Source organism: Mustelus asterias, chromosome 4, assembly GCF_964213995.1.
Source record: "Mustelus asterias chromosome 4, sMusAst1.hap1.1, whole genome shotgun sequence".
Lineage (NCBI taxonomy): Eukaryota > Metazoa > Chordata > Chondrichthyes > Carcharhiniformes > Triakidae > Mustelus > Mustelus asterias.
Genome location: NC_135804.1, coordinates 12365640 through 12390104, shown reverse-complemented (window position 1 = coordinate 12390104; position 24465 = coordinate 12365640). Strand labels below are relative to the sequence as shown.

The 24465-nt window shown below is 42.2% G+C and overlaps 1 protein-coding gene across 2 annotated transcripts in view; it reads left to right on the top strand.

Annotated features, from left to right (window-relative positions):
• The window catches only part of wwox (WW domain containing oxidoreductase), a 924282-nt gene that overhangs the window by 321077 nt on the left and 578740 nt on the right, over positions 1-24465 (top strand). For both annotated transcript variants that reach the window (XM_078210560.1, XM_078210561.1), the window contains exon 7: positions 1603-1788. In XM_078210560.1, the coding sequence (XP_078066686.1) occupies positions 1603-1788 (186 nt within the window). The remainder of the gene's footprint in view (positions 1-1602; positions 1789-24465) is intronic.

Below are 24465 nucleotides of genomic sequence, written 5' to 3'. Positions count from 1 at the left end.
CCGTCACGATGTTTATACCATTTTCTTTCTGGAATGAGATGGTTTGAAAAAACTTTGTACATTTAAACTTTACAGTTTTCTTTTAAGAGGATACAGATTCTTGACAAAAATGTTTAAATACCTTGAATGTTCCAAGCTGCATAGACATTTTAACACAGAAACAGGCCATTTAGTCCAATGTCTTCGGCCTATCCCCTCCACCATATGCTTAGTCTATTCCCATGTTGCTATGAATTAGCGACACGGTGGCACAGTGGTTAGCACGGCTGCCTCACAGCGCCAGGGACCCGGGTTCGATTCCCGGCTTGGGTCACTGTCTGTGCGGAGCTTGCACATTCTCCCCGTGTCTGCATGGGTTTCCTCTGGATACTCCGATTTCCTCCCACAGTCTGAAAGACGTGCCGGTTAGGTGCATTGACCTGAACAGGCACCGCTGGAATGTGGAGACTAGGGGAATTTCACAGTAGCTTCATTGCAGTGTTAATGTAAGCCTTACTTGTGACTAATAAATAAACTTTACTTTAACTTTAATTGTGATATTGACCTGGGTTTTGAGACCAGTGGCGAAGTGACAGAACTTGCTGCTGACCTTGAAGAAAGCTGGCTCCAAAGACCTTGTGACCTTTGTGTCATGGATTTCACCTTACCTGACATTAATTTCACCCCGCCGTCAGGTGTATGGGATCTCTGGCGTCCACCACTGTAATTCATCAAGGAGGTTAAACACCCAATTACATTGAAGAATTCTCACACACAATGCAAACCAGAAAGTAACAAACAACACTTACCATTCACTTATAGTTTTACAGAAAATAAAATAAAAATTGGGAGAAAAGATAGAAATATTGTAAGGAAACCGCAGAATTATTTTGTTACTTTAAGAATCTATGATATTATTTGATTTTTTATTTGATTTATTATTGTCACATGTATTAACATACAGTGAAAAGTAAAGCACGCTATACAGACAAAGCATACCATTCATAGAGAAGGAAAGGAGAGAGTGCAGAATGTAGTGTTACAGTCATAGCCAGGGTGTAGAGAAAGATCAATTTAGTGCGAGGCAGGTCCATTCAAAAGTCTGACAGCTGCAGGGAAGAAGCTGTTCTTGAGTCGGTTGTACGTGACCTCAGACTTTTGTATCTTATTATTATTTTGAAATTTGATACTCAAATAACTAATTAGTTTCTTTCAGGGTTAGATAGGTTTCTCAGCAGCAATTATGACACAGTTTGGTATTAGCATAAGGTCTAATTTCTCCCAAGGTTTTTGTAGTGAGAATTATGGTGTAAAAAGTGGAAGTTCACATCAATTCAGTGATTTTGAATTGATTAGCAACTGGGAGGATTTCAACAGTGAACTATGTGCAGGAACACTAAATAACTAACTGCAACTTCTGGATTTCTACTGCCCATATGCAGATGCCAGAAGTTGCTGCCAGTTATATCGAGAAATGATGGTGAGTGTTGACAGTTTTGCGAACATTGAAACAGTAAAATCCAGGCTGTCTCTCCTTCAGTTCACAGTCTCATTAAAAACAAAAGCTTCCTCCTATTCTCGGTCCTAAAGATTTAGAATACTTGTGTTTTGTTCTTTCCGCAGACCTCTCCACGTATTGATCTGCAACGCCGGTGTGTTTGGTTCTTCATGGCAATTGACTGAGGATGGCTTAGAGACCACTTTTCAAGTCAACCACTTGAGCCATTTCTACCTGGTACAGCTGCTTCAGGATGTTCTGCGCCGTTCAATACCTTCAAGAGTGATTATTGTATCCTCTGAATCACACAGGTTAGTGGTCACCAGTTCAAATTTTTGCAACACTGTCATTTTTTTTGTCAGATTTCAGTTTTCAATTTCACTTGACCTCCCAGAAATTTTGAAATATTTAATCTTGCCTTTATAAGTGAACTGAGGTGGCTTCCTAGTTAGTTTACAGTTTGGAAAGCCAAATAATATTAGCATTGCCATAACTTGCATTCCCGGTTTGCAAACTGCTCTGATTGCATCATTATGTCAATGTGATGATGTAACAACATTTGGAACATATGTGTCCACAACGATTTGTAACAGTTATCAGCAATGAACAATACCAAATCCATCACCCTTATGAGGAACTTCCAATATTTCTCATTGAATTCACTTGCTGCAGAGTTATAAAAGACCCTTTGCTCTGTTTGTGGACCTCTGAACATAAATTCAGGACACCATGTTTACATGTTGGCCTGTGATCTGCAGTTTGTCAGTGAAAGTCTCAGACTCTGTGGGTTTCTCTTCATCAGCTCAAGTGCAATCTACTCTGACAGCCCTAGCAACCATCTCTGTTTACACACCAACTGCACTACCTCAGCAAATGTTAGGCATTACCTCCTAGTGACACTAAAGTTGATGTGTAAATGCACCCTAAATATAATGGAATGCTAATTGTAATATTAAATTATTATCCCAAAAGAACTACCATAAAATTCATTTCTCTTTGTTGTGACAGTATGCATAAAGGTTTAATAAAAACTGGAGACTTGAATGTGTTTTATACCCAAATAGAAGGTTTTGTGAAAGAAAAGCACTGTGGTTGGCACTGCTGCCCCTCAGTGCCAGGGACCTGGGTTCAATTACAGCTTCGGGTGACTGTTTGTGTGGAGTTTGCATATTCTCCCCATGTCTATGTGGGTTTCTTCTGGATTCTCCGGTTTCCTCCCACAGTCCAAAGATATGCAGGTTAGGTGGATTGGCCATGCTAAATTGCCTCTTAGTGTCCCTCGATGTGTAGGTTAGGGGGATTAGTGTGGTAAATACGTGGGGTTATGGAGAGTGGGAATGGGTAAAATGCTCGGTTGGGGAGTTGGTGCAGACTCAGTGGGCCAAATTACTTTCTTCTGCACTGTGGGATTTCTATGATTCTCATCGTAAAAAGCTATTGTTTTATTAATCTAGTCACTAATTCATGCATTTCAAGAAATTTTTGATTTTGAAACAATATATGCTTCATAAATAATAATCAAAGAACTTGATTGGTTATGTTGCTGTGCCTGCAGCAACTGTCAGTTACTGTAAATGCTTTCCATTGCTGGACTTTGGAACTTATCAATCTGTTTTCCCAATTTTGTTATGATATACAAATAATCAAGAGGAAAGAACCTCACATTTTCCTAGCGGCTTTTAAAAAGATAAAACTCTTGTAGACTTAATAAATGCTTTATTGAAGCATGTTCAACATCAATTTTTCCAATTCTGCATAACTTTCAATTTTATTCAGTGTTAGGATGTGTTGTATCATTAAGTGCCAAAGGATTTAATCATAGAAATCATAGAAACCCTACAGTGCAGAAGGAGGCCATTCGGCCCATCGAGTCTGCACCGACCACAATCCCACCCAGGCCCTACCCCCACATATTTACCCGCTAATCCCTCTAACCTACACATCCCAGGACTCTAAGGGGCAATTTTTAACCTGGCCAATCAACCTAACCCGCACATCTTTGGACTGTGGGAGGAAACCGGAGCACCCGGAGGAAACCCACGCAGACACGAGGAGAATGTGCAAACTCCACACAGACAGTGACCCGAGCCGGGAATCGAACCTGGGACCCTGGAGCTGTGAAGCAGCAGTGCTAACCACTGTGCTACCGTGCCGCCCCTAAAGATTTAGCCTGTAAGCTCTAATTTTCATTATTAAATTTGTTGGTTAAACCCTGCTGTGCACTACATCTTTGAGACTAGTCCAGCAGCATCTTTAGTTAAGAAACAGCTTTCTCCTTCGACCTTTTAATCCCATGACACCTTCAGCTGGTGGTTCAGAAGTAATGATTGGTTACTGTGTACCATGTAGTGACTGAGTTTTAAACCTTATGATCCTTCTTCAGTCACAACCAAGAAGTCCTCTCTGCTACATTAGGCATTCTGTTAATGGGTGACCTCCTATTTCTACCCATCAATCCTCATATCCCTGGATCACAGCACACTTGACTGTGCACTATATCCACATCTCTAGGTAGACATAATTGCCAGCCATTCTTCCGGTGCATTCCCTCCAGCTTTGTGTGCTTATTGATCTTGCTTCTAGTGGGCTAGATCAGTTGTTTCTTCTTGAGCTTCCATGAACTCCACCATGACAACCTCTTCAGTTTTACTCAATCACTAAATTTGTGTCTGATCTCGGCATTGTGATAACCACCCTCACAGGGGAGATAATATTCCAAATCCACTCTATCTTTCAGCATTGTTTTGTTAAAAAAGTATCTTTATGGCACTGATATAAGTGGAATTTGTTAACAAGAGACACCTCAGCATTGTCAATCTTTCTTCAGTCCAAAGCTGGACAGGGCAGCAGCTTAGGGGTAGTGTCAATTTAAGTTGATTTTGTGCACTTTAATTGTGAAAATCAGCTCCTCGGCACTCATTTTTCTCAGTGTGGAGTGCCATTTGGCCACCAAAATGGTGTCTGTGATGCTTGTTCACACTTCTAGGCTATTACGGTGATGATGTTGGTGTCCACCCAGGGATCAAATACCAAGAACTATGCAGAGTAGGCAGATTGTGACAGCCATTTATTTTCTGTTGATTGATTTCTGTTGGAAGTTGCTCTGGTTGTCGGACTGTTGGTGGTTTCTCGAGTTGTTTCAAGTTGCAGCAGTCCACAGTTAGTGATGTGGTGCGTGCTGAAAGCCTTGGTCCTGATCTCAATGATTCTGCAGCAAATGTTTTAAAGCAGACAATTGGGACACTATGACAATATTTCCGCTGCCTAGACTGCTCTGGGAGGAGTCATCCAGTACTCAGAAAAGCAGGTGCTGCGACTCATTGGGGTTTGCTATATGGTGACCAGTTGAGGAGAAAGAAGAAAGTAGGAAACTAATGCAGCCCCTTTCTGGACTCAGAACGTTAATTTTATTTCTCTCTGCACAGATGCTGCTGGTCCTGCTGAGTTTTTCCGGCACTTTCTGGTTTTATTACAATTCCTTTCTGACCCAGGCAGCCCATGATTGAGTCATTTGACTGCAGTACCAGTAAATGCAACTCCAGTTCCCCATTCCCCAACAATCCCACATGTTACTCTCTCTCCGTTACTGACGAACACAGAATTTGCTTGGCCACAATGCTAAACTGAAATAAATATTTCATAAATGATTTGATTTATAAATCAGCTTTATAAATCAAATCATTCCATATTGTATCCAAACATCAATCAACCTTATAAAAATATAAGAAATAGGAGCAGTAGACTGGCTATATGGCCCCTCACGTCTGCGCTGCCATTCACTATAATCATGGCTGATCTTGTGCTTCAACTCCACTTTCTCACCCACTCCCCATATCCGGCCCTGAGTGTGTCTCCCAGTGCCGGGTTTTTAATTAGCAGCCTCGAATTAGCGTACAATTCCAATAGCATCAGCAGGCCCGGGACTGAAATCTCCGGGTCCCCTAGCATTTCCACCACCGCCCCCACACACCCCACCGCCCCCCCCCCCCCCCCCCCCCCCCCCACCCACCCCCACCCCCTCACCTGGTCAAGAGTGGTTAACTGCAGCAGGGTTTACAATAGCTCCCCAGCTGCAGGGAGCTGGCAGTCCAACCCTACTGAAATGAACGTGGGTCAGTGAGGCTTCCCCCGAGGATCAGGCACAGGGGGTGCCCTCTGGGCATTGGCACCTTAGCAGTGCAAGCCTGGGCCCCCGGCATTGCCCAAGAGGCATGGGGCAGTGCCAAGGGGGCGGAGCCTAATGATAGGCAGGATCTGATGGGTGGCGATGGGTGGGTGTGGGGGGTCACGCTGCCACTGCAGTCAGGCTTGGTGGGCGTGGGAGGGAGGCCAGCAATTGGGACTGGCCACTGGGGAGGGGGGTGGGGGGCAGCCTGCTGGGGGCGGGGTCGGGACTGCGGAAGGGTGGGGGGGTGTGCAGGAGAGAGGGATCAGGGCTGGGCCCAGGCATGTTTGGGGGGCTGGGGTTGGGCCCGGGCATGTTTGGGGGGCCAGCGATCGGGGTGTGGAGGGTCGGCGATGTGTGAGTCCTGGGGCTGGCCAGCGATTAAGCTGGCCAGCAATCGGGAGGCTGGCAGACAGGGGCCACTGCCCATGCACCGATCTCGGCACTGACAGCTCAGCGAAGTGCAGTGGCCTGCTCAGCGCTATGCTGCTGGCCTCAGCAGCCGGGAAAGGCCCCGTCCCTCATTTTTAATGTGAATCACACTGGTGCACTCTGCAGCGCACAGTGTGTGGGAGATTCTTTTTTAAACTCCTGCTGAAAAAAACCAGCATGATTTACTCCAGTTTTCATGCAAATTTGACACTTAGAATTTTTCTGGGAGAATCGCCACCAGAGAATTCCAAAGATTCAGAAATCTGAGTGAGGAAATGTCTCCTCCTCTCAGTCCTAAATAATCAAGCCCTCCAGAAATACTCGAGAAGTAGTTCTCAGATTTCTTCTATTCTAATGATGAGTGCTGATAACTTCACCATTATTGTGGGTGCACATTCTGGGCCATAAATTTTTCCTTCTAAGTGTTATGGAGTAAAAAAAATGATTTAGTGTATGGATTGGGGATAGAGATCTAATTCATACAAGTGTTTTCTGCAAAATAAATCACAAACAAAAAGCTATTTGCAATTATGTCTGCACATATATGTCTGTTCCGATCTCCCTCCCTCCCCCGCCCCCCTCCAGCCCATAGCATATGCATATCTGGGGAAAATTATGTGTCTGGGTGGTCACAACAGTGATTTATCATACTCTCTGCTGTGCTGTTCCATCTGCTTTATTCGTGGACTCGTTGGGGAGGGAGCAATATTGCGATTATAGTTGCACATATTGTACCCCAAACCAAAATCTGAACTTGTTCTTCAAGGTAGTTTGTGCAAAATTATTCTTTGAGATGAACTTTTAACAGAACATTGTGAAAAGATGAGAATGTTTAAAACTAAGAGACCAGAAATTACTCAGTTTCCTTTTCGGTGTAAACATGTACGCAAGTATGCTGCAAGGTCGGAATCATGAACATTTAGGTAGTGGTGTAGATTGTGCTAAATTACTTTCAGTTGGGCAACTGGGACAAGTTAGTTTCCATACGTAACTGCAGTCTGCCTATCTGCACCAGTGTGACCGCAATTACACTTTTCTTCCAATGCTCAGGCCAGTTGGTTCAAAGGTGAGAGATTGATTTTGGCTTTGTACGGAATAAAGATTGATTAAATCAGAATGGCATGACCTTTATTGATTTGTTGTTTGACAATCAGTACAGCTTGCCAAGAACCACTTGAGGTTACTGTAGCATGAGAAAAAAAATGCAATTAAATACTGCTTCGATGAAAATCAAGCCTCAGAAGTTCAAGCATTGCAATACAAATATCTCCTGCAGACCAGCTCTGAAAATATTTTGCTAACTGATGTATTACTATTAAGAAAAGTGCTTTTCGGAATAAATATTAAAAAAGCTAAAGAACTGAACACAAGAGTGTCATAGGTTACACTGGGTCAAGGAGCCAATGATTGATGAGCAATTTCAAGTTCCAACTTAAAAATTCTAGGCATTTTAGCTAAAATATACTTGAGTTTGTCATTTAAAAGATATACTGTACTAGAAAACAGTTTCTGCAATTCTAACCTTTCAAAATCTGTTTTCTCAATTTTATTTTGCTTGTGTATGTGATCATTCAGGATTGTGTAATTACACTCAATCATCCAATTATTGTCCTATAAAAACATCCTTCATAAATTGTACAGTGAAAGTTTAAACTGTAAAAATAATAAATTTGCAGGATTAGGTTCCTATATTTTTATCTTGAAAGGAGCAGAAACTTTGGGCATTTCTGAACAGTTGGAAAAGCCTGGAGAGAATTTGATAGTATTTTGTAGTGCGATTGCTAGATTTTAAAATGTGCAGGTACTGTTGATTCCTGTAATCTACATAGGCACTTGTTAAGCAAATCATATCCTGTTCGCGTAAGTCCCTATCAAAGCAGAAAGTTGGAATTTTGAACTAGGATTTGATTCTGATTTGCTTTCATTTATTATTGTCACATGTATTAGTATACAGTGAAAAGTATTGTTTCTTGTGCGCTCTACAGACAAGGCATACCGTTCGTAAGAAGGAAAGGAGAGGGTGCAGAATGTAGTGTTACAGTCATAGCTGGAGTGTAGACAAAGATCAACTTAGTGCGAGGTAGGCCCATTCAAAAGTCTGATGGAAGCAAGGAAGAAGTTGTTCTTGAGTCAGTTGGTACGTGACTTCAGACTTTTGTATCTTTTTCCCAGTGGAAGAAGGTGGAAGAAAGAATGTCCGGGGTGCGTGGAGTCAATTATGCTGGCTGCTTTTCCGAGGCAGCGGGAAGTGTAGACAGAGTTTATCAAGCCTAACCTTGTAATATTCCTCACTGATATTTATACCTTTTAAAAGGTGAGGCATTAAGTTTGGGGTGTCATTTTTCATCTGATTTCATAATCCATTTCGGTTTGTTATAAAGTTTACGGAATCGCTGAATACCTGTTTCAAATGGATTCCAGAAACATCCGATTGAGATTGAAAGAGGCGATTGAATGATGGTTGGGACCCTGGGGCAAGGAGAAAGTTTCAGGCCAGCATCTTCCAGAAGTTAACTGAAAAAACACAAATGTGCTGGTGTAATTTTCCACGAGGCTGAGAGATCTAGTAATGCCAGTGCCGTCCAAAGTGGTTTTATAACAAAAATGAAGAAGCTCTTTGTCATAACTGTATGCTCGTGCTGTGACTTGCACCATTTACAGATTTAGGGGGTAAATTTACCCAACCTGCCCACCACGAGAATTGTAGCGGCTGAGGGCTGTGGCCCATGCAAAGGTCCGTTGACCCCAGGGAGGGATTTTCCCGTTTTGGGGCGAGCGTGGCCAGCAAATCCCACCCAGATGGCCTGAAGAATATAATTCGGAGATATTATAAAACAAATAATTTGTACAAAAGCTAAACACAGTGACTAACACAGGACATTAAAAAGGTCAATTGGCTCCATAAACATGTCTGATTCAAAAACAGCATGATGTCTCTGTTCTTGAATGCAACAACGCGACTGATACAAATCCACAACCCTTGGTAGATTGAAATGAGTGTTGTGTTCTATAAACTTTCTAAGTTTTAAAAAAACAGTCACAATAAACAGTGTTTGCCATGCCTTGTTCTTGATTACCTCTCCAATAATTAAAAGCACGGGAAGGAAATAGTCACATTGAAATGGGGAAGATTACCTTGGTAATCAAGGATGAATGAGATCCATGTCTTCAGAATTCCCAAAGGTGTCGGGAAAAGTGCCTTATTTGACTTTTGTTTTCAGCAATCTCTTAGGGCAACTTAGAGCTTGAATGGTGTACGTAATCAAGTAATGAATTAATTTACTTATTCATTGAACTCTGGTTTCAATGTCAATAGATCCCAGCACTCGATATGGTATTGGGTGTTCTGAAGAAAGGTACTGAAAGGTGAAGCTGGACAGAAAAATGGCAAGATCTACTTAGCTGCTTTGATGGTCTGTTCCGACTGTTACAAATATGAGGTTAATAAGATTATGGGCCAGTACTTACAAAGAGTGGCAATCACAGTCAGTTTGCCACTCTGCTTCTACTTACTTAGACTGTGATGCAGCTGCTCCTTTCTCACCCAATAATACAGTGCGACTGTCAGTCAAGTGAAGCAGAGTTGGGGGAATGGAAGCCACACCCCCTTTTTGCTGCATTAACTGCTGTAAAGTAGGTAAATTTAAAGGTCCAACTACTTGGAGATGCTAGAGGGGTGGTGGTGCAGGGTGTCAGTGCTATAGTTATTCAGGAGTGAGAAGTGGCTTTAATTGTTCGAACATTTCCTGGTTAATGATTCGGGAATGATAATCGGAACCACCTGAAGTCATGAATTTAAATCCGAGTATCGGATGGTTTCCAGTGTGGAGTAATTGCCCGCCAGAAGTGTGAACGTTCTGGGACATTCTCATGCGGAGGAAGGTGGTCCCCAGTGAATTTTCTGGGGTATCTCCCAGTAACAACCCTCTGGGGATCGGAGATTCATGTTTCAGTGCTGCATCTTTAATTGAGAGAAAAATTGTGGGGGTTATGTGACCTGTTCTGAGGCTTTGCACCTCAGATTTGGGTCAACTGATATTCCGGACAAAACAGTCAAACTCTCAAATATCATACAACAATCTCCTTTATTGTACCTTACCAGGTTAACACAAAAATATCAAAACTCCAATATAAAGGGTATCAAAAGCTCTATTGCACCAAGTATTTAAACACTGTCTTATAAAAGGTATCAAAACTCACAGCTTGGACCCTAAATACCCCCGTTAAGAGGTGAGGTGACTGGATTCTCTGTCTTGGTGAGTTCTAATGTCCTATCTGGGCACTGCTTCTTTATGGTTGTCACTCCTGATTTTCCTTAGTCTCTCCTTTTTATCTGGCACTTATCATGCCCTCAATCACATACTCACAGGACAGGCACTGATCAATCAGTGTCTTTATGTCACGACTGCTCAAGAAGTTGTGTTTATCTCAGGAGATCGTGTTGCTGAGTACTTCCACTCATGGGGGACTGGGTTTAATCACTGTCCACCCAAAACATAGCAAGAGCCATATAACGCTTGAGCTGACTTCCCAATCAGATCCTGTGCTTGCTCCATGGCTACACATCTTGTTCTTTGTTGCAGATCATAACAATTTTGTTGGTACAGAATTAGCTGCCTTAATCATCAGGCTTTGCAATGTCTTCACGGATACCCATCAGACTACAAAAGTCTGCCTAACAACAGGCCTGGATGACATGGCTTTAAAGATTGAAGGAAGACTGGGTTATCTTGCTGGAAAAGTGTAAGTTGTTCACATTTGGAGACAAGGTAGCAGCATCTGAGTTTGCCATTGTTTGACTGATGGTCTTCAAAGTCCAAGGAAAGTGTTAAGAACATTGAGTTGTGCTTTAAACTGTCCCTTCCAAGATAGAAGAGAGTTGGAATCTCAAGAATAGCTAATCACCATTTCAACTTGAATACAAGACCCATGTGATTCACAATGTGTGGACGTGAGCTTTGAGAGGCAATAGGGGTGATCTTACCACCTTGCCGTGCCAGCTGATGGGCTCACTTGCCTCTGCGGCCTCATTGGTAAAGATCCTCACTGGCGAGGATCATGTATAGTCGCCATAAGTGGGAACTAGACATGTTGGCCTTGCTGTTGGGACCAGAGGCTTTTGAGGCCCCCTCGGGAGATCGGGGGCAAAAGGGGGAGCCCCTTGGGCAGTCCGAGTCTGGCACCGCCAGCCTGGCACACTAGCAGTGCCAACTGGGCACTGGGAGGAGAAGGGGCCTGAAGGAGGCAGGTCGATCATGAGGACACTGCACACTCTGCAAACGCGATCGGGGGGGGGCTACGCTGCATGTCCTGCAACTGCGATCAGAGGGAACGCTGCATGCTCTGCAACTGTGATGCGGGGGGGGGGGGGGTCGCTGCACACTCTCCAACCGGCAATTGGCTGGCCCGTGCGCAGGGGGTGGGGGTGGGGATTGGCCACAGGCCTGTGATGGTGGGGGATCAGACAGCCTGTGCAGAGGGGTGGGGTGCTTGTTCTGGCAGGGGATCGGCAACAGAGGGCAACAATAGTGGGGGGTGCAGAGGGTGCGGGTGATCGGCCATGAAAGTAGCTAGAGGTGGCAGTGACTGACAGATCTCTCTGATGACAGAGATCTCAGCATGCGCAATTGCGCCCTCTGCTGAAACCTGCCAACTTTCAGCGTGCTAAGGCCCTGCCTCTTCCTGCTGGCAGGAAGCAGATCTTACATTATCCTTTTCACAGAGTGAGGTAAGATTCGATTTTTTACTCGCCCAAAAAAAATCCCGTTTTCACACTTGTTCAGAATTTAGAATGTTTTTGGTAAGGTTGCACCCCTCAATGAGTTTCTGAAATATCCCTTAAGCTCAAAGACATGAGAAAGAGGAAAGCTAGATGTCAAAAGTCTCACAGAGGAATGTGGCTGGGAGCTTGCGCTCAATTTGAAAAGACCAAAGTTGTGAGATTTTGAGAAGAGGCTGGAAGATTCACCTAGCTTGTGCTAGAAGATGAATCATCAAGAAAACCCCTCACTGTGAAAGACAATTCTGGGGTTAAAGGAAATCAGCCTGCAAAAAGGAAAAGGACATAAATAAATCCTTGGGAGCTAAGAATCACTTAAGAATGGAAATAAGGAAAATGAAATCACTACTGAAGTGACAAAGTATAGTGAAAAGGCAAAGTATGTCCATGAAGTGGCTTTATTTTAGTTGTGTTATCAATAGAAGGGGAAGTTCAGTTCTATAGTTTGAAGTGTAAGTTTAGCAATAGTGCATTTCATCTGTTTGTTACAGTAAAAGTTTTAAAACATGAAATATTGTCATGTCATTTTTTTAAGCTATTAATTGGAAGTTCACATTTTTTTCAAGTTATTGGTCTCTGTAGAGAATGGAATATAATTTTCACTAACATGAAATAATTTATTCAAATTTAAAATAATTTTTCTAAAAGATGAGGGGCTGGATTCTCCGACCTCGACCGCAGCTGGGATTCCCATCCCGCTGCAGTGAATAGAGTTCTTGCTGCGTTCCAAATTCTCTGTTTTCACTGACAGCGGCATCGTGCTATGAACGGCCGGGGAATTCCAGCCGAGGTTTCCTCCCTCAGTCCAAAGATGTGCGGGTTAGATTGACTGGCCATGCTAAACTGCCCCTTAGTGTTCAAAGATGTGTAGGTTAGATGGATTAACTATGGTAAATAGGTGGGGTTACAGGTGGAGGTTGGCTGGGACTGGGAAAGATGTTCTCTAGGAGAGTCGGTGCAGACTTGATGGCCGAGTGGCCTCCTTCTTCACTGTAGGGATTCTATGATTATTGCCAAGAGCGGATATAATTTATAACAAAAATAATTTTGGACCTGTGGTTAGTGCCCCACTTCTGGCTATAAATTATTCGAATTTAGCACATTAGCGAGCTAACCTGGAATTCCTGACCAATGGTGGCGATGTCAATTTGGCTCATTAATGAGATGATTGACCTCCTATTATCCCTGAACTCGCTGCTATTTAGGTGTAGCTCAGGGACTAAATGTAGGCTATTGCTAGGGAGTCCCACGCCCTCAGAAGTCCGCCCAGTAAAACATGTTGGGTTTGCCAACATCTTAAGCGAGGGAGGCGGGGGGCGGAACGTGTCTCTCGTTGTGAGGCACTCACTGCCAGATAGAGGCATCTGGCATGGGTTGGGATGGTGAAGCGCGTGTCACAGAAAGCCACCACCACGCCCTTGCCTCCAACCCTCCTTTCCCAGCCCTCCCCAATGGCTTTAGCCCCGTGATCCCCATTCCACTTTCACTCACTTATGGCCTGAGTGTCCCTATAGAATCTTGGGCCTCGAGTGGTCGCAGTGCTGCCAGCAACCACTGCTCCCACTGATGCTAGCAGCAGTAACGAGCTGCCAGTCTCTTGGCTGATGGGATTTCTGTTGCCAGGGACTCAGTCATGGGGAAGGTCCAACCATGGCTATTTAAGTGCCTGAAGAGCAATTGACCCGCCCCCCCTCCCCCCGCGGACCTAATAAGGGTCCCCTGCCGGTTCTCCAACTGGTGGGTGAGATTCCAATTGACCCAAAAGAATACTGGCCAGCCAGACAGAATAGTATTATGGGGTTTGAAGGATATTCATGCTTCTCTGTGCATATCGGTCAAACATAGCAATAAATGGTGATGGACAGTAAACTGAAAACATTATTTGACTGGTTATGAGATTCAGTTTAATTGAGTTAAGCAACGACATATTCTGATATGTCAAACCCATTATGATACAAGTCACACTTAGACTAATTGTACCGCCACGATGGACCTAAGCCTTTGATGTTGCACCTTCAAAACTTCTGCTGCAATTTGTAATTCAAAATGGAGGTATTAATCATACTGATGCAATGTAATGCAAAATGAAATGTTACTGAAGTTCCTAATGTGTCACAAATTCATTTTTGTATTAGAGTACTGAAGTGTTTTTGACATGGGTGGGGCGAGAAGTGGGATGTAATTGCAGGTTAGTTGGCCTCCAATTATAAGCAAAAGGTAGAAAATCCAGATTTTAAAATATATTTAAAATATATGGTTGGACGTGTTCCCATGGAGAATGCAACAGGAAACGGTTAACTGCCAGGCTTTTGTTTAAATTCAACCAGACAGGTCAACTCTGATTGGTCAAGTCATTGCCATGGGGACTGAACCATGATGACCTTGACCAGTCAGAAACAGCTTGCCTGGTTTGAATTTAAACAAAATCTTGGCAGTTAACTGTTGCCTGTTGCATTCTTCATGACAATGCCTCTACTAAGCAGAGCCCATTGTCAACCAATCAGCACTTCCCATGCAGTATAAATTGTTGTTCCCATTTGATTTTCATGCAAATCTGTCCTGATGAATGCAGGACAAAAAGCTTTGACAGCATGTCTCTTTCTTCAGCAATGCTTAAGTTCTGTATTAACCAAGTGACTATTAATAAATATCCTATTTTTTAAAATGTATTTGCACAATTCATCACATCATATCTTAAATATACTAATGTTTTGGTTTTTGTCCAGAAATATTTTAGATTATAGCAACTTCTGTTTTGGTCACAGTCAAGGCATGTAGATATTTTTGGGATTGCGATAATGCACAAATGATTGCTCTGTACTGCATTCAAATCACATGTTGTATATTCTTCGCTGAAATCAATATATTTGCTGGTTTTGCTTAGTTCAGCAAAAAAAGGAGAAATTTAAAGCTTTCTACATGGAGCTCTGTGCCTTCATACATAACTGTATAATTAAGTTTTACATCTGGTGCATGTCCAATGTGTCCGTAGGCCGTGGGAAAATATCCAACAAGTTTGTAGAGCGCGAATTATGTTGATTGGCTCAATTTTTTCTCAATCAAGGTTGAATTAAACATGCTGAATTTCACTATCTCAAACAAATCCCAATCAAACTCTTCAAAGGAAAAGTGAGGCACCATAGCACTTTTCCATTCACCCCACTGTTCATTCTTTTCCCTGAAATTTTAAAGTGCTCTATGAACTAAATTGTTACTTTCCAAAACTTTCCCTCTCCCATCCTTTAATTTTTTATATACCAACTGATTGCTGCTCTGTGTGCTTGGATTTCAGACCTTTGCCTCTCTGGATCATCATTTTACCATTTGGCAGTCGTTTTTCTTTGCTCCCAATGTTGATGTGCATTGCTTGGGGCTTCTCTCCTGTTTATTTAAGTTAAGTTTATTTATTAGTCACAACTTATTCCTCACCCTCACTCTGTTCCATACTTGTTTATGTTATCTGCAACATTTTGCCACTTCTTTCTGGTTTCCGCATGCTCATTATTTTATTTATTGATAGTTTTTTTCCCTTTTTTAATTTCCTTGCTTTTCATATTATGGAATTGTGACATGCATATGTTGATGCCATCTCATGTCCTTCGGTGTTTCTTCAGAGTCCTATCCCAATCATAGGTCATCATCATCATCTACCAGCCTCAGCCTTGCATTTTATTCATTTCTTGGGATTCCTGTTGTTGGCTCAAACATTCTTTTCTCATGTACAGCACAGGAAACAGGCCCTTCGGCCCTCCAAGGGAAATGTTTGGGGAAATGTATACTTGGATTCTTCTGATGCTACACTCATTTTCTCTTGGACCATAAGGAGCTACTCTGTTCTCCTAGTTTATTCTTTTGAGCATTTCTCTCAAAGGTGTAGGAAGCAAGAAATGAATCAGGGACATGGAACAAAATAAAATGGATCCAGAAGGAGAGAGAAGGACAAAAAAGTCAATGAAGAAACTTCTTAGTAAAAGTGAAAAAGACAGAATTCAGAGATGGAATTGATGATTTAAAAGGAAATGTTAAAGGGAACATAATTGGCAAAGGGAAAGTTAGTGATGTCCAGCAAAGTGACCACTGTAAAACTAGAGGAAAAATAAAAGTGAGCAGCAGATAATGAAGGTGAGAACGGAATTGAAGATTTCCGCATGGTGGCACAGTGGGGCGTCACGGTGGCACAGGGGCTAGCACTGCTGCCTCACAGCCTGGGTTCGATTCCTGGCTTGGGTCACTGTCTGTGTGGAGTTTGCACGTTCTCCCTGTGTCTGCGTGGGTTTCCTTCAGGTGCTCCGGTTTCCTCCCTCAGTCCAAAGATGTGTGGGTTAGGTGCATTGGCCATGCTAAATTGCCCCTTAGTGTCCCAGGATGTGTAGGTTAGAGGGATTTGTTGGTTAAATGTGTGGAGTTGTAGGGATAGGGCCTGGGGTGGGATTCTTGTCGGTGCAGACTCGATGGGCCAAATGGCCTCTTTCTGCACTGTGGGGTTTCTATGATGATCTGTTTAAAAGGAATTGTTAAAGGAAAAATTAGTGATGTCTGGCAAAGTGACCACTGTAGAACTGAAAAATAAAAGTAAGCAGCGGACAGCGAAGTTGAATAAAAGGCTGCACTCTATTTTATTCCTTTTACATTAATAGGAAGGAGTTTGACTGTACATTGATGCAAAAGTGCTAATAAAGCTCTGGAATCAGCTCTTGGTTTAATTCCACAATGGACTAAAGCCAAGTGATGTGAAACCTCCCCAGCCGGGAACTTGTAGATTCCACAATTCTCTTGTCTGTAGTGAACATCCATCAAATTTCATCCTTGAGTGTTTGCCAGGGTTTTTTGGTTGAGTTTCCAGAAGACACTTGAAGAAGAGCAGATTCAGAAGTTTCCAGACTTTACAGCGGGGTTGTCGAATGCCCTTGAAACCCAGATTTCTAATGATCAACACCACAAAAGTGAAAACATTTTATCCAACTTAGCATGGAAAAAATGTCGGCAACTTACATCGAGGAATGAGATAATAAATTATGCCACCATGTGAGCAATTACGATTCAGCATGACATGCAAAACTATATGAAAACTTGATTGTTTTTGCAATGTAATTTAATACTATGGAGACCATAGTTATTTGACTGTATCTACCTCTGATTGTTCGAGGCAGATGGTTCTAAAATTTGGCAGTAGATCTGTACAAGAGTCAATAAGGCCATGCAGGCCAAATGTGAGTGATCATTGAAGATATGACAGCACACAGTGCTGAATCACCACAGTCCACTCATTCAACGAGGATGAGCTGAGGAGATGAGATCCAAAACCTTCAGGCAGACAGTACTCTCGGAAGAGTTATTGCACACACAGCACCACAGAGCACTTTCATATTCATGGCTTGGCAATATTTTCCAAAAGACTTCCTCATTATGAGTAATTGATCTTGGAGCTAAATGTGAGCAATTTGATTGGATGGTAGCCATTTGGAAGACTTGCATTCCCGTCGAAGTCATGTTTGACCTGCTGTTGCTGCTAAGCTGATTCAAGAAGCCAGATATCAGGACATGCTAATCTGACAACAGCATCTGTTGCCTGAGACTTGAAATGTGACAGGAATGTTTGGATTATGCCAATTTCTGCACTGCTGCCAGAACTGAACTTGGAACAAGCAAACCGACAGTTACTGACTTTTACATAGATGGACAAAGCATGACTTTAGAATGAGATCGACTCAAGGTATGCTGTGTTTCTAACTTGTAATTAAAGTGCCATTCTGTGCCCTTATTAAACTTACAGCACAATGTGGTGGGTGGCTTTTTGGCAATGGAAGGGTTTTGGAAATGGAAGGGTAATTGAAAAGACTGAATTTGGAACTCATAGAAGATATTTTCCACCTTGCTGTTATGTAGAATTCAATAGCCCGATAGTGAAATAAAAATTGATGCCATGTGGCATGTGTACCATTATAATTAGTGGTTCCTGTAGATCTGATTTTCAAAGTGGCAATATGCAGATTGTCAATGTTCAAAACCGAATCATATTAATCAGTTACAGCACAGATAGAGGCCATTGGATTTGTTTGTGTCTGTGCTGGCTCTCTGTAAGAGCAAGTCAGCTAGCCTGCTCACCTGCCCTTTTTCTCTCATCCTGCAATTTTTTTTTCTTGAGCTTATTTGATTTCCTTTTGAAAGGCATGATTGAATCTGCTTCTACCACCCTCCCAAGCTGTGCATTCCAGATCCTAGCTATCATTGCTGGAAAGGTTGTGTTTTTCTCATGTTGTCATTGGCTCTTTTGCCAATTGCTTTAAGTTGGTATCCTCTGTTACAATAGGGACAGTTTCTATCTATTCTGTCTGGAGTCCTCATGATTTTGAAAACCACCTTCAAGTCTGAGGAGAATGATTCCATCTTCCCCAATCTTTCAGGGTACACAATGTTTTGAATGACAGACACAATGGCAAAAGAGGGGTAGTTCTGATGGTAAAAGATGACATAAGGACATTAGTGAGGAAGGATCTTGACTGAGGGGCAGCACGGTGGCGCAGTGGTTAGTACTGCTGCCTCACAGTGCCGGGGATCTGGGTTCAATTCCCAGCTTGGGTCACTGTCTGTGTGGAGTTTGCACGTTCTTCCTGTGTCTGCGTGGGTTTCCTCCGGGTGCTCCTGTTTCCTCCCACATTCCAAAGATGTGCAGGTTAGGTGTATTGGCCGTGCTAAATTGCCCCTTAATGTCAGGGGGACCAGCTAGGGTAAATGCGTGGGGTTGTGGGGATGGGGCCTGCGTGGGATAGTGGTCGGTGCAGTCTCGATGGGCCAAATGGCCTCCTTCTGCACTGTAGGATTCTATGATTCTATGGTAATTTAATGGATTCAGTACGAGGAAGATTGGGAATCAAAAAACACTGATGGGAGTAGTTTATAGCTCCTTCAACAGCAGTTATACTGTTGAATAGAAAATTAAATGAATCATTGGAGCATGTAACAAAGGCAATGTGCTAATTGTGGGGGACTTTAATCTTATAGACTGGACGAAACAAATTGGCAAGGGTGGTCTGGCAAATGAGTTTGTAGAATGTTTGCATGACGGTTCCCTGGAGCAATATGTTGTGGAACCAATTAAGGATGAAACTATTTTAGATCTAGTATTATGTAATGAGGCAGGGTTAATTAATAATTCTGAATAAATGATCCACTGGAAAGTAGTGATCATAATAACATTGAATTGCATGTTAAGTTTGAAATTGACATACTCCAATCAGAAATAAGAATTTTAAACTTAAATAAAGCCAATTACATAGGTATTTGGGAGAACAGTCCAAGAGTTTTTGGTGAATGGATTAAAAGGTATTGCTGTCAATAAACAGTGAAGAACACTTAAAGAAACAGTTCAAAATTTTCAATCAAGCTAGCCATGGAATCTATTATTATGTAACTTAGAAAAGTATAGTATAACTAAAACAAGTCAGCATGGAATTATGTTATTTGTTGAATGTATTCTAAGTACATAAAATTAGGACAAAACATCGTCCTTAGATTCTCCAAAATTCACATACTTGCATGATTTTTTTTGTTCGCGTACTTCAATTTGGCCTTCAAAAGTTCCAGTGAAATTAGAACCATAAAATCTCTACAGTGCAGAAGGAAGCCATTCAGCCCATCGCATCTGGACCAACTCTCTGAAGAGCATCTTACGTCGGCCTACCCTCCACCCTATCCCCATAATCCCACGCATTTGCCATGGCCAATCCACTTAACCTATACATCTTTGGACTGTGGAACGAAACCATGCAGACACAGGGAGAACGTGCAAACTCCACACAGTCTCTCCCAAGGCCGGAATCGATCCCAGGTCCCTGGTGCTATAAGGCAGCAGTGCTGCCATGTCTTCATGGTATCTGAATGGACCTGAGCTATGCCTTATTTCCATGTAAAAGTATCTCTAATAGCAAAAAAACCTAAATATAATCTCTTCTTGCCTGAGGTAGAAGGTATACACTGCTCTAATGCGACCAACATACAGAAAGTTAGTTAGTCATCTGGTCTAGATGGAAAGCACTCTTGCGTGCAGAAAGAAGCAAAAGTGAAAATAGCCGAGTATTGGACATGATCCGAAGTAGTGCCAGAGAAAGTGGGGCACAGTGGTTACCACTGCTGCCTCACAGTAGCAGGGACCCTGGTTTCGAATCCAACCTTGGGTGACTATCTGTTTGGAATTTGCATGTTCTCCCCATGTCTGCGTGGGTTTCCTCTGGGTGTTCTGGTTTCCACTCATAGTCCAAAGATGTACAGGTTAGGTGGATTGGCCATGCTAATTTGTGTCTTAGTGTCCCAAAGTGTGTAGTTCAGGGGGATTAATGAGGTAAATATATGGGGTTGCTGCGATAGGGCAGGGGAGTGAATCTCGGTAAGATGATGTCGGAGAGTCGGTGCAGCTTCGATGGGCACTGCAGGGATTCTATGGCAATAGAACTGGAGGATTGCTGATGTTATGTCAGAAAGGTGATACTTTAGGCCAGTCAGCCGAGCGTTGACAAGGTAGGGAATTTATTCACAATAGGTACAATAGGGACAAAATAAAGGGTGGGTTGGTGAAGGAGAGCCAGCATTGATTTGTTAAAGGCAACTTATGTCTGATTAATTTGATTGACTTCTCTGATAAGGTAATAGGGGGTTGTCCATGGAATTAAGGGAAAGTGGGGTATGATATGGAGTTGACTCTAACAGGAAGCAAAGGGTGCTATTCATGGAGGTTTTTCAAATTGGAGTGTTTACAATATTGTTACCCATGGTGCAAGTTTTGTGTCCATTAATCTATGCAATGTTTATAAGCCACCTTGAGTCATGTTTAGGGAGCAATATTATCCAATTTTGCAGTTAGTACAAAACTTGGCAAGGTAGCAGGTAGTGATAGATAGGTCTAGATGTCAGGGTGACAAACAAAAAATGGTAAAACAGGCAGAAGTATGACGGGTTAAGCTCAATACGGCAATGAGAGAAATGATGCACTTTGGGAGGATGCACGTAAAGACAGTATTCTATAAAAGGCACCATTTTGAGAAGGGAGTGGACAGGTATTTGAAACTCAGGAACTTGCAGGGTTACAGGCGAAAGAAGACAGTGTGAAACTAAACATGCCTATTTTTCAAAGGGTCAGCATGAGCATGATGGGATGAAAGGCCTCTTGTGTGTTAAGTTTCTGATTCTATGGTGTTGACTGAGTTTTTAAGCCAATTGTGCTGTATGACAGGTTCTCTGTAACATTATTACTCTAGCCATGGCTGAAGTTGTATAAGGTTAATTCAAAACAGGATTCAAAACTATGGCATTTCTTACTCAGTTTTTGGCCATTTTATTTTATACTTTACTGGCATGTGATATAAAACTAATGTTCATGGTGTTAAACAAAATATTTGTTGAATCAACCTCACTAGGATCCTTATAGCTCGCTAATTTCTTTAGTTATGAAATATTTGATTGTTTTCCTCATAAAACAAACTACGTTTATGGTTTAAAAACATCTTTCTGCCAGACAGAGTAAAGTTCTACAAAAATAAATTGTTATTGGAAATAATGATTACCAGATAGAATCCTCTTTATCACAAATCCGATTCTTTTTAAATATTTAAAGGATAGAATTTCTTCTCACTATTAGAACAAAGGAAAAGCAATGAAATTAGCTTCTCACTAGGTTAGTATCCTTTGTAAGGTACTCCATTTATCTCTAGTAGGAAGCTGGATTGAAAATTGTGGGAATAAATACAGATGGAAATGATCAAACACTTGTTTCATGTTATGGATCCTTAATTGTTGGGGTCATGAAAACAACTTGTCATGGAATATGCCTAGTCTAGAATGATTATTGAATGATGGCAAGGTGGAGATTTGCTTTATTTCTCATTTTGTGTGGTCAGGAAGTGGTGGTAATTAGCATAGTCCACAAACATAGCCATCTCTCTCCATTAGGGAGGCATAACTGGTTATATAGTTCGAGGGGCATCACTGCACATTAAGGCTAGGAAGCAGGCCCACATGAACAACCATAGCCAGTATGGGAGTTAAACATGTGCTGTTGGCATCTTTTTTTATCGTACATTAGATATCTAGCCAACTGAGGTAACCAAACCCTGGCCTTAAATGAATGAGGATAGAGTTTATGGTAGAGCAAATTATGTATGGCTAATGGAATGAATTACCTTCCTGTTCCTTACAATGTTATTCAAATGCACTGTATATGTGTTTTCCAGTACTTGATACAGTAGCCTACTACTATAGGCAAGCCCAAGAGCTGAGAGGAGCAGTCAGAATAGCAAAAGAGGCCGAGAGGGGCAGACAGAAAAAAGGGAGAGCCGAAAGGGGTAGACAGAAGAAAGGGAAAGCTGAAAGGGGCAGACAGAATGGGTCGAGGGCCGAGAGGGGCAGATAGAAGGGCATGACTCCATAGTGGCAGACAGTACAATGCGAGAGCCGAGAGGCGGGGACGGAACAGCGCGAGAGGCGCGGATGGAGCAGCTGACCATTCAGTGGCTCCTGACCAACATCTATTGCTCATCCTTAACTGCCCTCCATTTCAGAAGGCAGTTGACTCAACCACATTGATGTGGATCTCGAGTCACATATAGGCCAGACCAGGTACGGACGGCAGATTTCCTTTCCTAAAGGACATCAGTGAACTAGATGAGTTTTTACAACAATTGACAATAGTTTCATGATCATTATTAGACTTTTAATTCCAATTTTGTATTGAATTCAAATTGCACCATCTGCCATGGTGTGATTCAAACCTGGATCCCCAGAGCATTACCCTGGATCTCTATATTACTAGTCCAGCGGCAATACCACGATGCCACCACACAAACTTTATCTTTGAGTGAAGAATTCTGGCAAAGCAGGTACCAAGCTGGCCATTTGACCCTTTTCACTCCAACAACCAGGAAGCTGAACACCACCTAGGACAAAGCATCTCCACTTGATTTGGAACCCCACTATCCCCGCCCCCCGCCCTTAAGCATTCTCTCCCTCCAACACTAAAGCACAGTGGCTGCGGTGTGTACCAAATACAAGATGCACTGCAGCGGCCAGCAGCTTTCAAACCCCTGACCTCTATCAACTTGAAGAACAAGAGTAACCGAATGACTGGCAGCTGCAAGTTCCCCTACAAGCCACACACCACAGTGATTATCACGGTTTCTTCACTATTGCTGAGTCAAAATCCTGGAACTTCCTTCCTAACCGCACTATGACTGTGCTTCTCCACCGGGACTGCAGCAGTTCAATGCCATGCCTCACCACCACCTTCTCGAGGGCAAGTGGGTATTGGCAATAAATGCTGGCTTAGCCAGCGATGCCCACATCCTGTGAAAGAATGATAAAAATACAGAATACTCCGAGTGAGGAGGTACAGAAACTGACCAATTTTCCTGATGCAAAGTTTACACCGACCCAGCACTATCTTTGCTGCAATGAATAGCAGTCTTTACTTCCGTGGGTTGGTCAACAGCAGTGATGGTGTTTGTGATACTTGTTAATTAATCTGCCTTTCCAGGGTCATACAGCACCTATTGAGGTGGCATTAAATCATTAGTCAAGATGTGTAATTGGCCCATTGGAAGAAACAAGCTTCAAACATAGAGGCAACATTTTAATGTTGTCACAATGTGTCCAATTTGCAAGTTTCGTTGAAGAAATATAAATATTTCATGATTCAAAACGAGGTAGATCTCCAATCTGTTAAGCCCTGTTCTTGTGAGATTAAGTGGATGGGGTACAGCCCATGACAGATTGTACATGCCTGTGAAATTTATTGACTTGGTTAGCTAAATTGGCTTTTATTCCAGCTTCCCCAAATTTAAAAGGTTGAAAATACATCAGTACAAAGCAAACAAATTTACTTTGGAGGGAAAAAGGGACATGTTGCAAGATTTTTTACAAATGTATATTTTTTGACAGTTGTGCCTTTTAAGGGTAGAGCAGATTATCACTTGAAACAGACGGAAGATAAAGTGCAATTGGGAGAGAGCAGGCCAGTGGGATTAGTTTTTAATTGCTTTGTCGAAGGACTGGCAGGCACAATGGGATGAATTGCTTCCTTCTGTAGTGAAAACTATGGTTCTAAAAATGTTAAGACTAGAGCAATGTTTCTGATGGTTAAAATTAAGATGTCGACCAACATCAAATATTCAGGAATGTGATTTCCAGTTCATATATTTTAAACTGCTTTATTGCATTTTGGAATTGACATTATGGTTTTTTAAGTTAAAAGCCTCCAGTGCATCATTATAGCAGAAGTCAAAATGGTGTTTTTTTTTGCCAACATTTCTAAATCCATAACTTGAAGAAAAGAATGGTCAGAATCAATTGTTGTTAACTCTTTAACAGCTACATTGTGTTTTCTAGACTAATTACACTGAGAATAATTCCTGTTGGGACCTTCTATGGATTATTAATTCTTTTTGCTTTGCATATTTCTTTCCTGTGGGGTTTTTGCAGTTATTTTACAGAACTTTTCATAGAATCGTACAGATGTTGCCAATTATTGGGTCATCACCTTGATTTCCTGACTTTCAGACTGAACCCTCTACTGACCTCCTATTTGGCCAGGACCTGACCAGCATGGTACCAGGGAAAGATCTGTGG